Source organism: Helobdella robusta (genome assembly GCF_000326865.2).
Source record: "Helobdella robusta unplaced genomic scaffold HELROscaffold_3, whole genome shotgun sequence".
Classification (NCBI taxonomy): Eukaryota; Metazoa; Annelida; class Clitellata; order Rhynchobdellida; family Glossiphoniidae; genus Helobdella; species Helobdella robusta.
Genome location: NW_008704501.1, coordinates 6,233,446 through 6,246,148, shown reverse-complemented (window position 1 = coordinate 6,246,148; position 12,703 = coordinate 6,233,446). Strand labels below are relative to the sequence as shown.

The 12,703-nt window shown below is 33.7% G+C and overlaps 1 protein-coding gene across 1 annotated transcript; it reads right to left on the bottom strand.

Annotated features, from left to right (window-relative positions):
• Positions 1-2,208: 2,208 nt before the first annotated feature.
• HELRODRAFT_65566 (hypothetical protein) lies at positions 2,209-8,531 on the bottom strand (the record flags this gene model as incomplete). Its single annotated transcript, XM_009021522.1, has 18 exons — positions 2,209-2,295; positions 2,641-2,818; positions 3,082-3,137; positions 3,353-3,528; positions 3,790-3,902; positions 4,040-4,140; positions 4,232-4,444; positions 4,618-4,806; positions 5,032-5,148; positions 5,453-5,515; positions 5,868-5,945; positions 6,052-6,131; positions 6,446-6,546; positions 6,879-7,067; positions 7,263-7,376; positions 7,579-7,659; positions 7,899-8,007; positions 8,345-8,531. Coding segments are annotated over 18 exons (2,232 nt in total), but the record flags the coding sequence as incomplete, so codon positions are not given.
• Positions 8,532-12,703: the final 4,172 nt, after the last annotated feature.

The window sequence follows — 12,703 nt, the reverse complement described above, 5'->3', positions numbered from 1 at the left end:
CACTCAGCCACCATTTGGATCGTAAGGGGACGGACATATTAGGAACACTAAAAATGAGCAAACGTAGAAACAAAAAAAAAGAAGTAGACAGGCAGAAATAACGTTATGCATCTAAATTGAAAAAAAAACTTAAGCATAAATGCAACCAGAAGAAATGAAATGAACATACGGGATACGCAAAACCCACAAATCCATATACGCGCGCACACACGCAGACACACACACGCAGACACACACACACATACACACACACGGAAACACACATAATCACACACGCGCAATTGAACACACGCAATAAGAGAGCGTTGTAGATAACTTGAAACATACAAACAGCAAAATAAAATGTCTACCGACCGACGTTGGCCGTACAAAAATAATTCAACACACACACGCATTACATAACACAAACAGCGTAAACATAACATCCTGTAACACTAACATTACATTACATTACATTACATTACATAAACAATATAGACACGGACGGACTGAATGAAAATAATTTCTGTCAGCAATTGTAGCTTCAGCGTCAGTTGTGACGTCAACGTAAATATGAATCAGATGGTGAACATAATTCTTAATACTTCAATAATCTTCCAATAATTCAGTTATTTTTATCAAATGAACGAATGAGTAAAAGAACGATCGAGTGAGTAGAAGAATGAATTAATGAGTACTTGAAAATTTTCTCTTCGAAACAACGCCCCAAGCAACCACCCTAGCTAGCTTGTCCCATCAACTTGCTGGATAGATGGCTGGATGAATGCATGTATGAGTGAATACAAGAATGAACATATACATAAAGAATTGGTTGATATTTCTACGGATTATTTACATTTAAGAGTCATGAATGAGTGTATGTATGAATGAGTGTATGTATGAATGAATGCAAGAATGAACATAAACATATAGAATTAATATTTCTAAGGATTATTTACATGTAAGAGCCACAAAATCCTTCATAACAAGCAGTATGGCAGAATGGTAGGTTCTCATTAAAATGAATACATTTGGTGAATAATAATAATGATGACATCAGAACGACGAAATGAAACGAAACACCTGACATTGAATGTGACTACGTAGCAGTAAAATTAAATCATTTAAAGTTCGGTAAAAATGAAATTAGCACACAACGGAGTATGTTTTAACAATTGAGAGAGTTATTATGCATGGAATTTTAGTAATAGGAATTGAGCTATAGCAATTTGACCTTAACAATGAAGCGTTTGGCTAAACCATAATTCAGTTACACATAATTATCAATATGCAAATGTTCTTTGGAGTTTCGTGTAAAAATTACAGAATGTATATGACGTCACGCTGGTTCTGTTTCCTGTAATGTGTATAATAACAGAAAAAATAGGATAGGGCGAGGGTGGTTGGTGGCATTAAAAATCAGAATAACTACAATAACTACAAACAAAAAGTACAAAAAAAATGTTTTCTTCTCAATGTCAGTCGACACCGTCAAGAGTCAAATATGACGCAGAAATCTCCAGAAAATAAAATAATTAATTAAAATATAAAAATTAATCCATTAAATAACCATTAGTGATTCCGTTAGAAATAAATAAATAAACAAACGAACAGATGAATATAATTTAAATTAAACGTTGATTAATTAATCAATTAATTAATCTATTAATTAATCAATCAATTAATTAACATTAAGACAATTTTTAAAACAACGGGATGAATAAAATGAAATATAATGAAAAATAAAATGAATGAAAACACAAACACCCAGAGAGGGTGAGAGAGGGGGGAGAGAGAGAGGGGAGAGAGTGAGAGAAGGGAGAGAGTTAGGGTTACATGTATACGCTAGCACATGATATGCAGATATAAGCATACATACGAGCGCTTAACCGAGATCAATAAGATTAAAAACAAACGAGAAATTGTCATTTTTCGCATATAATACGTTTCCGTGTGTGTGTATGTACGTGTGCGTGCGTATGTATGCATGTGTAAAACAAAACGAATCTTAAAACCACGATGTTGGCCTTGATAAAATCTAGAAAAAAAATACTCTTGCTATTAAAATATCTTTTTTAATTTTTCACGCATATCTGTTAAGGTTTTCTCATTAACAGTAAGCGCGTAACGAACTTTGCAGTAAAAATAAGATCAATTGATAAAATAGATATACATCAAATAGATAATAATAATAATAATATAAATAATAATAATATGATAGGTATCTAATTATAGATAGTATAATCTGTCGTTTAATCTTTCGTCCGGCATCTTCCTAACGTTCTGGCCAATCAGGAAGGCGAGTTTATGGGCGTACTGTGGGGGTGAAGAAAATAATTCATAATTTATTCATAATTAATTCGTAATTAATTCATAATTCATTAATAATTCATCTATTAGTAGTTAATTTTTGAATAATATAACTAATAAATTAAGTAAACAATACATTTCTCAATGCTTTCATATTTTATGATTAAATGGAATAAAGCTTATATCGGCCCATGGAATCAACAATGACTATACATAAATGAAATTCTAAATTTCATAATAATGAATAATTTAAACTGAAAAACGAAAAAATAAATAAAATAAAATACTATCTTCTATAACAAAAATATAGACCGGCAGTAAAAAACTAAAAAAAAAAACATCCAATGAAACCTGGCAGGGGGCAGGTACCCTGACAGTTCCCGGCCAATTGTAATACAGGTGAGTCATTTTGTAGGTCAGGGCTTGAACTATGTCGGGTTTCCAGTCGAGACCGTCGTAGACGACGACGTAATGGGTCGGGGAGACCGTGCCCTGGCGAATGTGCTGGCTCACTACGAAGAAATCGTACCTGGAAGAGGTTAAAGGTCAAACAACGTAAAGATTACTTGAAATATTGTAATACTTTATCAGTGTAATTTTCTGTGAAATTTACTCAATTACTTACTGCGTGGATTTAATGTCAGTTAAATTTGATATAGAAAAGATAGGATAATTATATTTTCGTACACCAAAGTGGAAACTATGGAAAGTAAAGGAAGAAAAAAAAAGTTTGAATTTCCAACTCGGTACAACCGAACTGTCGGTGAGAATAGTTTTTTGAATTGTACCAACCAGTTGTTCCTCGTGACGGTGTGGTCTACAACGGTTCCTGGCCTCGGGTTGTCTGGCTGGTCCCTGTTCATCTGCCAGACGTTAGTGCAATAATTACTAAAGTAACTGAATTAGTTAATTAATTAATTAACTACCCTGAATATTTCTAAAAAGTTTATTCTGCAATTGATACAGTATAATGCAATAATATTATGCCACTACATACGCATGTACCAACAAACACACACACACATACACACACACACACACACACGCAAACAAACAATCGAACCTCCAAAGAAAGCAGTCTAGTATTAATTCTCTTCTGGACGACGATGACGCCGAGCTTGGGCTTGCACGCGAGGTCCTTGAAACTGTCGAAGCATTCAATCAGCTGTTTGACCTCATAGTCCCTCACGACACTCAACTGACCGTCACCCACACCGTCCCTGTAGATGACAACTCGACCTGCCAGATGGTGACGTCATGAATGACAGATGGATGACCAATACATGTACACATACATACAAACATACCTGCGCACACGCACGCAGACATATACAGACATACACACACATACGAACATACCATGATCAGGGTAAAAAAAATATTAATGCTTAAATAAATAACCGAATGAAATAAATAAATGCGTGAAAGAACAAATTTCAGCAATCAACTTTAAGTTCAAAAAACTACAAAAAAGTTTGGAATGTTTGAAATAAATCTCACTAGGGAACTCATGATTGACTTCGTAATATTTCCTGAGGGCATCCGTGAAGCAGATCTTCAAGCCGTTAACTATTTCCTCGCCAGGTTGCTGCATACGCACCTTCGAATACCATCTGTGTGTTTGTGTGAGTATTTGCGCTTGTATGCCTATGTACGTGAGTGTATGTATCTATGTACGTGAGTGTATATGTATGTCTGTGCTCTTGTGCACATGCATTATTCATTTATTCGTCCATTTCGTAATTCCTACCTGGTGCAGGTCTGGTTGATGTTGCTGACGAAGCCGACGACAGATGACTTGTGGTGAGCTGGGTCGTGCGTCACATCCACTCCACAGACCATCAAGTTTTTCTGCAAGAATCAATCAAAAATCCCTTCATCGATAGACCTTCTACAAGCAAAATAAAAATCTGCAAAAACAGAAACAAAGGCCAAAACGAACGGCAGGAATGTTGAGCGCCCAGAGCTCTCCGCCAAGTTTGCAGTTGATCTGGAGTGCAATCTTCTGAGTGACACTCCTCAGCTTGCGGTCGTCGGAGATGGTCCTGGAGTTGATGACCTGCGACGGAATGGGCATATCGTGGCAGCAGAGTTGCTTGATGGCGCTGTAGCGGTCCTCGCGCTGGAACGGGAAGATGGTCACAACCAGTTGAGTCTGCAGGGAGAGGGAGGTGGAAAATTATTTTGGCTGTAATTATTAACCTTAATAAATTTAAGTTATAATTATCGATTCGAATAGTTATAATAAAAATATTATGATTAAAAAAATAATTACTAAAACGATGGTGATTATGTTGATTAAATGTTGATAGGACACAGCACTCATACCCTTTGATTGACATTCTTCCTGATCTCCCTCATGTAACTTTCAGTCCTGTCGTTGGGCAGTTCGACCAGTTGGCCCTCCCTCACTCTGATGCCCATGTCCCTACTGCACTGTCTGTACATGCTCATGAAGGCTTCGGCACACCTCATATCGCGCTTCGTCGCAAATATCAACCAATCATTCAGGTCCACCTGTGGGATTCCATTACATTAGATCAGGTCATTACAACAGGTCAGGTCAGTGAAGTAGGTCAGGTCATTTAAAGTAGGCCGGGTCGTTAAAGTAGGTCGGGCCATTGATGAAGGTCAGGCCATTGATGAAGGTCAGTTCAAAATTAAGTTGGAATGATGATTTTAAGTGGTGAGGAGAGGGTAAAATTAGATATAGGATTGATTTAATGGGTGAACACAACTAACAGGCACAATGGTTTCATTCTTGGTGACAGCTCTCGACCAATCAGCTTCCGGACCAGCACTCACAGAGGCATTCCCTCTGAATCGTATGGTCTCTATTGGTAGCAACCTCCCCTCCAACTATAATTATTATAATAGTTTTTATAAAAATAAAAATTATTAATAATGGTGCAATTATTTCATTCAGTTAATTGAATAAAATGAATCTTTTTTTTTGTTATAAAATTTAATGGTGAACGCATTGAAAATTGATAGTATGGTACATTTTAAAATTAATGTACATGAAATGAGTATATACAAATCATATAAATAAAAACAAATATCGTTGCATTGTAAAATAATTTTTGAATAATTGTAAAATGTAGTATAATATAATATAATATAATGTAATAAAATGAGATGGCAGACGTGGTTCACTACTTACTTGCATAAGATCTCGATCCAATTCAAAGCCCCATCTTTCCAATTCTCTTCTTGCTTCTGGCACCTGGAAATTCAATTAACCAATCAATCAATCAATCAATCAATCAATCAATCAATATCAATCAATCAATCAATCAATCAATCAATCAATCCATCACTCAATCAATTTACCTTATCAATTAATCAATTAAACATTAAATAAATTTTTACATTTATCATTCTTTCATACACTTTGCAAATATTTATCAACCAACAAATCAATCACCCAATTTTAGCCACCTTATCAATGAATAAATGTTTTAATGAAGAGATAAAAGCCAAGCAAAAGACAGAGTGAAAAAAAGAGAAAGACAGAGAGAGAAGGGAAGAGAGAGAGAAAGAGAGAGAGAGAGAAAGAGAAAGAGTGGAAGACAAACCTCATTAACTCTAGTACAATAGGTTCTCAGTGCATCCCTCCTCTGAGTGGGATTCAACCTTGTGTGGGAAGCCAACTCCTGCAAAGTTGGAAAAAAAAGTCAAAATTATTTTAACGAATAAACTCATGTAGATTTTTTGGCACTCAGGAAAAGAGTAACACACACATTAATCATCCTCACTAACTCTCATGACTCTGTTGTCAGCTCTCATGGTGTCCGTCAAGCCTGTAATGTAGGAGAGCTCTGGAACGAGGCAGATGTATTCTGGGAGTGGTTTCTAAAGAATGTTAAAATTTTAGAACAGCATTTATCTGGTTCTCGTTTGTGTCTGTGCGTGTATGCGTGTGTCTGTGTGCTTATGTGATGTGTGTGTGTGTGAATAATCGCAATCAATATGATCAACTAGCATATGAATGAACTAAAACACAAATCTAAAAATTATTTCCCTTCAGTAAACTGTTTGCATCATTCACTCACACTTTCGAAGTTATCATCACCACGCCATCATCACTATGATCACCATCATCGTCGTGATACCATCATCATCATTCTATCATCATTAACATCACTATCATTACCAACATCTTTGCCAGGCTCAGCCTGTTTAATTTGCTTCTTCTTGGGCGCAGAGAGTAGTAATGGCTGGTCCATGCATTGGATTGTTATGTCATACATTCTCCTGGAATATTATATATTTTGTATTTTTTCAAATTTATTCGATGTTTTTGGTTTAGTGTTTGTTTATTTTTATTGGGTATAATTGTTTAAGTTGTCCGTTTTTATGTTCACTTGTGTCCAATTATGAAAATTTGAATGAAATGAACATTCAAGTGATATTTTACTCACAAACAAAACCACAAATTAACCAAATAAACAAACAAAATAAACACAGACAAACAAATACAACGAGCAAAACAGAACCAAACAAGACGAAACAAACAAACAGACAGACAGACAAACAAATACAACGAGTAAAACAAAACCAAACGAGAGAAAAAAAACACCACCGACTTATAATACTCGGCAAAGGTCAGCGTCTCGCCATTGTAGAGGCTAAAAGTAGACCTGGGAGTCTTATTCCAGTTGATGTCATCAACCCTGTAGCACTTGTTATTGTAACGCGTTAGTACGACGTTTCCCACCAACAGCTTACTGATGTCGTCTTGACACGTCTGCTGGTGACTACACATTATCTCCTCCCTATTGGTTTTGGAAGAAATAATTCTTTATTATTATTATTATTCTTTAGAAAATCATAATCCAACCATGTTAAAATTAGATTAGTAAATTAGGGCTGTTACATTTAGTGTATGGCCTAACTGAACCGATTACTTTCAATAGTTAACTAGTTAATTAATTAATTATTTTATTAATAACAATTAATTAGTCAATTACATGAGTTCGTAGGCAGTTTGAGTCCTAAGAACTCTGTGCGATACATCGGCCAGCAGCATGACACCACCCTGATACTCTGCACACGAGGTCACGTAGCCAGGCCAAACCTCCAGCCTAGAATATTATTTATTATTAACACAATTTATTATTCATAATTATAATTCATTATTCACAATTTAAGATTTATTATTCATAATTTGTTAAAATAATTCTGATTATAATTTAATGGAATAACCAATAAACAAATATGTTGACCCTAGGTTACAAATTTAAGATTGAATAAAAGTAAAAATCTTATATAAAATTCTCAACAAACTTCTCTTTCGGAATCTTCTGAGCACCAGATGGCATGTAATAATTCCTTCCTATGACACACATATTCAAGGCACGCATAATCCTGATGGGATAAAACGGGATAACATGGGATAAATGCGCAATAGAATGGGATAACATGGGATACAATTGGATACAATACACGATAGAAGGAGATAAATTTGAATATAATATGCACTACACAAATACGCACCACAAACGCATATAAATATAAGTTATATACTCATATAACATATCTACCGGACGGAAATTTATTAATTTATTAGAAGATAATTAATTAAATAATGAATTTATAGGACTAACTTTTTGAAGATAATGTTGTAGAGATGTATGCATTCATATGGCTCTACTATTTTAACCAATTTGAAGCTGATGATGATTGGAACGCCGTCTGTGTGTCGCATACTCTCCACTACAGTCGGCTGTTGAGGTGGAAAAAAATTAACTTCAACAGATTATAGGGTGAATTTCTTCCAAGTGGTTATCACCATCATCATCATTTGTTACCATCATCATTATCATTGTCACCATCACAATCATCATCATCATTATTGTCACCATCACACTCATCATCGTCATCATTATTATAGAAATAAACTTTCAGAATCATCTTCATCACAATTCTCACCCAATATCTCAAAACATCAGCAGCAGCAGCAGCAGCAGCAGAACTTCTACAACCATAAACATCATCTTTATCATCATCATCATCCTCTTCATCATTAAAACAACTATCACCATCATTTAACACAGCACCTCCTTCTCAAGTCTCTTAGGCAGATAGAGGGTCATGCCGTCGAATGCCAGTGTGTCACCGAGGACTTGCTTGTGTTGGTGGACCATCTTGGAGCGCATCGATGAGCAGTCAACGATGGGCTCAAATGAGACGTAGTACTGATATATACCATCTGTTTTGCATCTCAGGGCTATGTAGTTGGCACATAATGGAACTCTGCAAGAGTGTGTTTTTGTGTGTGTTTGTGTGTGTATGTGTGTGTGGATGGTTATTCAATTGTATGTTTTTATATTTAAATGTGCTACTTAAACTGTGTGTGTATTGTGTGTGTGAGCTTGCATAAAATTGTGCACTGATTTGTGGTTTCGAAATTGAATATTTTAAATAATTAACAAATTTAAAATAATAATTTTTAAAAAACAATAATGAAACAATAATGAAAGATAAACATCTCTAAACTGACTTTTTCCCAGTAGATCCCCTCTTATCAATAGGTGGTGGCCTGTCTGGGACTGGCTCGAATGTTGTCGGTTCAATTCTCGGTCCCGACTGCATGTAGGTAGATTGTACCGCACTTGGTTTTTTTACCTCTGGCCTGTTGATATTTTGCGGTTGAAAAGTAAACTTCATATGAAACAATGTTTCATTTCGGTACATTAGTAAGAAAGATAGTAGCGATACTGTTAAAGTAATCATGTAAAAACATGACTACTTATGACAGTTGAGTCAAGTAGTAATCGCAAATGCGACAGCATCTCCATTAACTATAATAATAAAAAATAAATTTTAACTGAATAATACTTTAAAAGAAGCCACTCAGAATATTTTACAGCAAAAAATTACCTTGAATACAAAATCAACTGCACGGAAAAAGGAAAATCCCCCAAAAAATGGAAAACCCAAAAAAAACTAACAGGGCAGACAAAAGCTTGGGGGCCAGTCCAAACAAGGAACCTGTCTGGGCATGTAACATTATACCTCTGCCACGACCCGGTGGCGCCACTAAAATTATAAAAATTATAAATTAATAATAATTATAAATAAATTAACAATTACAAATTAATAATAAAGATAGTAATAATTATTACCACAATTGCATAAAAATATCTGTGTTAATCATATTCTATTACATTGGGACCTCTCGTGATAAAATGACAATTTGATATCCAGAGAGGTGATGGCAGATGATGAAGATGAAGTAAAAATGAGACATCCAATTAGAAAACAAAAGTTATGTTGGGTACAATGAAAAATGAAAGATGGTAGCATATTATATATGTTATGTTATATATGTAACAGCGATCATGATTTTACAAAAATAACTATAAGGATGAAAATTTTTAAATTTTCTACCTGGAAGAGCTGGTCTCCCACAAGCACCTTCTCTTTCCACACTGGGGGGCACAGCATCACCTAAAACATCTCCATCCCCTTTATCAGTTTTGGCACCCTGCATCCCAGGTACAAACTTGCAGATGATTTCCTGTTGAGCTCCAGCATCTCCAGCTCCTCCATCACCCCCACCAGCTGCCTTCATCATTTGTTGCTGCCTCTTCTGACGTAGAATCTCCAATGCGGCGCCTCGACCAGGTGCAATGATCTTTTATTCATAATTATAACTTAATTTCATTTGCTCAGAGTTATTTATTATAAAAACTAACAACAAAATCAATGCCTATTATCAATTACTTTATTAAACTACAAATTATTAAACTAACAATGAAAGAAATTTTAATTTTTTAAACAATAATTACCCTTGGAGCAGGGGTGACACCGGATGTGGTTTTCGGCTGCTCAGCAGCAGCGGCAGCAACAGATGCAGCAAGTCCAACAGCTCCTGATGGAGTAGCACTGCTCACCGACTCTGTGGTTTTAACATCAGCCCCAGGTTTGCGAGCATCAGCATACTTTTTCAAAAACTGTTGCATGGCGGCACCACGACCACCTCTACCAACTTTTGATAAATCATCAGACATTCTTTCTTCAACCTGATTAAATTTTCCAAAATTTTACATAAAGAAAAATAAAAACATAATAAAATAAAAACAGATTATTTGATTATCCAACAAACAAAACTTAATTAAATAAATGATTTAAAATTTCAATTTAATTAAAAATTTCCGGTGACTAACACTCACTACACTAAACAGTGCAATCTACTTAATGCAGCAAATTAAAAATCTGGTCCGATCCGATCTCGGATCTACCGCTGAAGCTGATTTCAACTGACCAGAGAAAAGTGGAAAAACCAACCAAAAAAGAACTCAGAAGAACAAGAAAGCAACAACTGATCTATGAATCTCGATCAGCTGTACGATTATTAATGTCAAATTTAAACAAATATATAACAAAGCGATAAAATTTATAACTATTAAATTTCAGCGATGCATCTCGTCCCTAACGGCAAGCACGCCGCAAAACATTTAAAGAGAAAATGAAACAAGATCTGCACGCTAGTCAACTTTGCCATTAAAACAAGTTGATAATAAAACTAAGAGTGAACTATGGTAAATAATTTCAATTCAAAAATGTTCAAGAGTTAAAATTTTAAACGAGTTTTTCAAGATCAACACAAAATATTTACACAATCGAAAAATTTAGAATAATTATTGCACTCTGTCACCATTTCACGTCCTTGCGCTAAATTGGTAGTTTAACGCGAACATCTTGAAAATAACAAAAATGAAACTAACAATTATCCCGAGTTGTAAGAATTCCGGTTCGTTCGACGGGTTGATATATAAGAAAATACACTAAATCAAGTAAAAATCTAGCAATGTATATGTACAACTTTTATAGTCACAGAGGTACGCGTATAAGGTATTCTATATATATATATACACGTACGCACACAACCTTTTATACAATCTCAGCTATGGACGGCTCTATCTAAAAGCTGGTTGTATGGCAGACCCGAAACGTTTCGATTAAAATTTTATTACTTTGTCATTAAAGCAAAGAAACTAGAGTAATTTCATTAATTTAAAATCTAAGCAAAGAATCTAGACAACTTTGCAAGTAAGATATAGGCAATCAAACGAAATTGATCGATTGATCAACCAATCAATCAATCAATAAACCAATCAAACAACCGTTTAATTTACTCACATTATACACACATTATTTCATTATTATGATACGAAAATTTATCCAAAACCACACGGGTTTAAATATTATTTATATTTTATTATCAATGATATTGAGAACGACAAAAGTAGCAATTAAATTAAATTAGAACAAAAAAAATGTCGAAGAACTAAAAAATAAATAAAAAAAAAAACAAGAGCGTATTGAACAGTTGTGTGTAATTAATCACATTAAAAATATTTTTCAATAACCGCATTAATCATATTTCCTGGCAATTACGTTACCAATATTCCTTACACTAATCACATCAAATGATTTCCTCGTTAATTACATTAATTCATCAATTACATTGAATAAATCAACAACTTTCCTTATTAATTACATTAAATTTCCATACAAAAATTTTTTTGGCAAAATTATTATTTAAATCAAAGAACACAAATAATTATGTGTATTTGGTGTGGTGTGTAATGTGTAACAAATACCCAGTTAAACTGTACGTATTTAAAAAAAATTTGTCAAATGTGGTTTTGTGACATAAATACATATATATATATACATTATATATATATATATATATATATATATATATACATATATATATATATATATAATACATATAATAGACCAATGGAACCATCATAAAATTTTAATAATATTTATAATGAAAATAATTTCCAAAAACTAGCAAGACAAAAAAGAAGAGTTTTTAATTACTTTCTTTTTACTCAAACCACCATGCGCTAACCATCCAGTTTAACAACTTTCAGTCTTTTACTAGAAGCAACGCTCCGTATCATATATATATATATATATATATATATATATATATATATATTATATATATATATATTGGAATGAGTGTTATTTTTCCAAATTGTGAGTATAAAAAAATGTAGTGATAGATTGAATAATTTTTATAAAGTGAATTATAAGACTCTATGATGCAAATGATTGAATGAATCATATTTCGCTTATTGAATGATAATAATCATTAATCGTAGGTAATCATATTTGTAATGATCTTCACTCACCATCACCATCATCGTCGTCATTATTATTATTATTACTATTATTATTATTATTTAATAAAATAATGATGACGAATAATATTATTATTTATATCAATAACAGAATGTATAAAGTAATTATCAATATTGTTTTACTCGGTGACTATGATGACGAGAAAGCTAATGACGACGACGACGAAATTACGAACATATCAGTAGAGGAAGTAAACAAATAATCAAATGAATAAATAAATAAAATAATAAACCAAATTTGA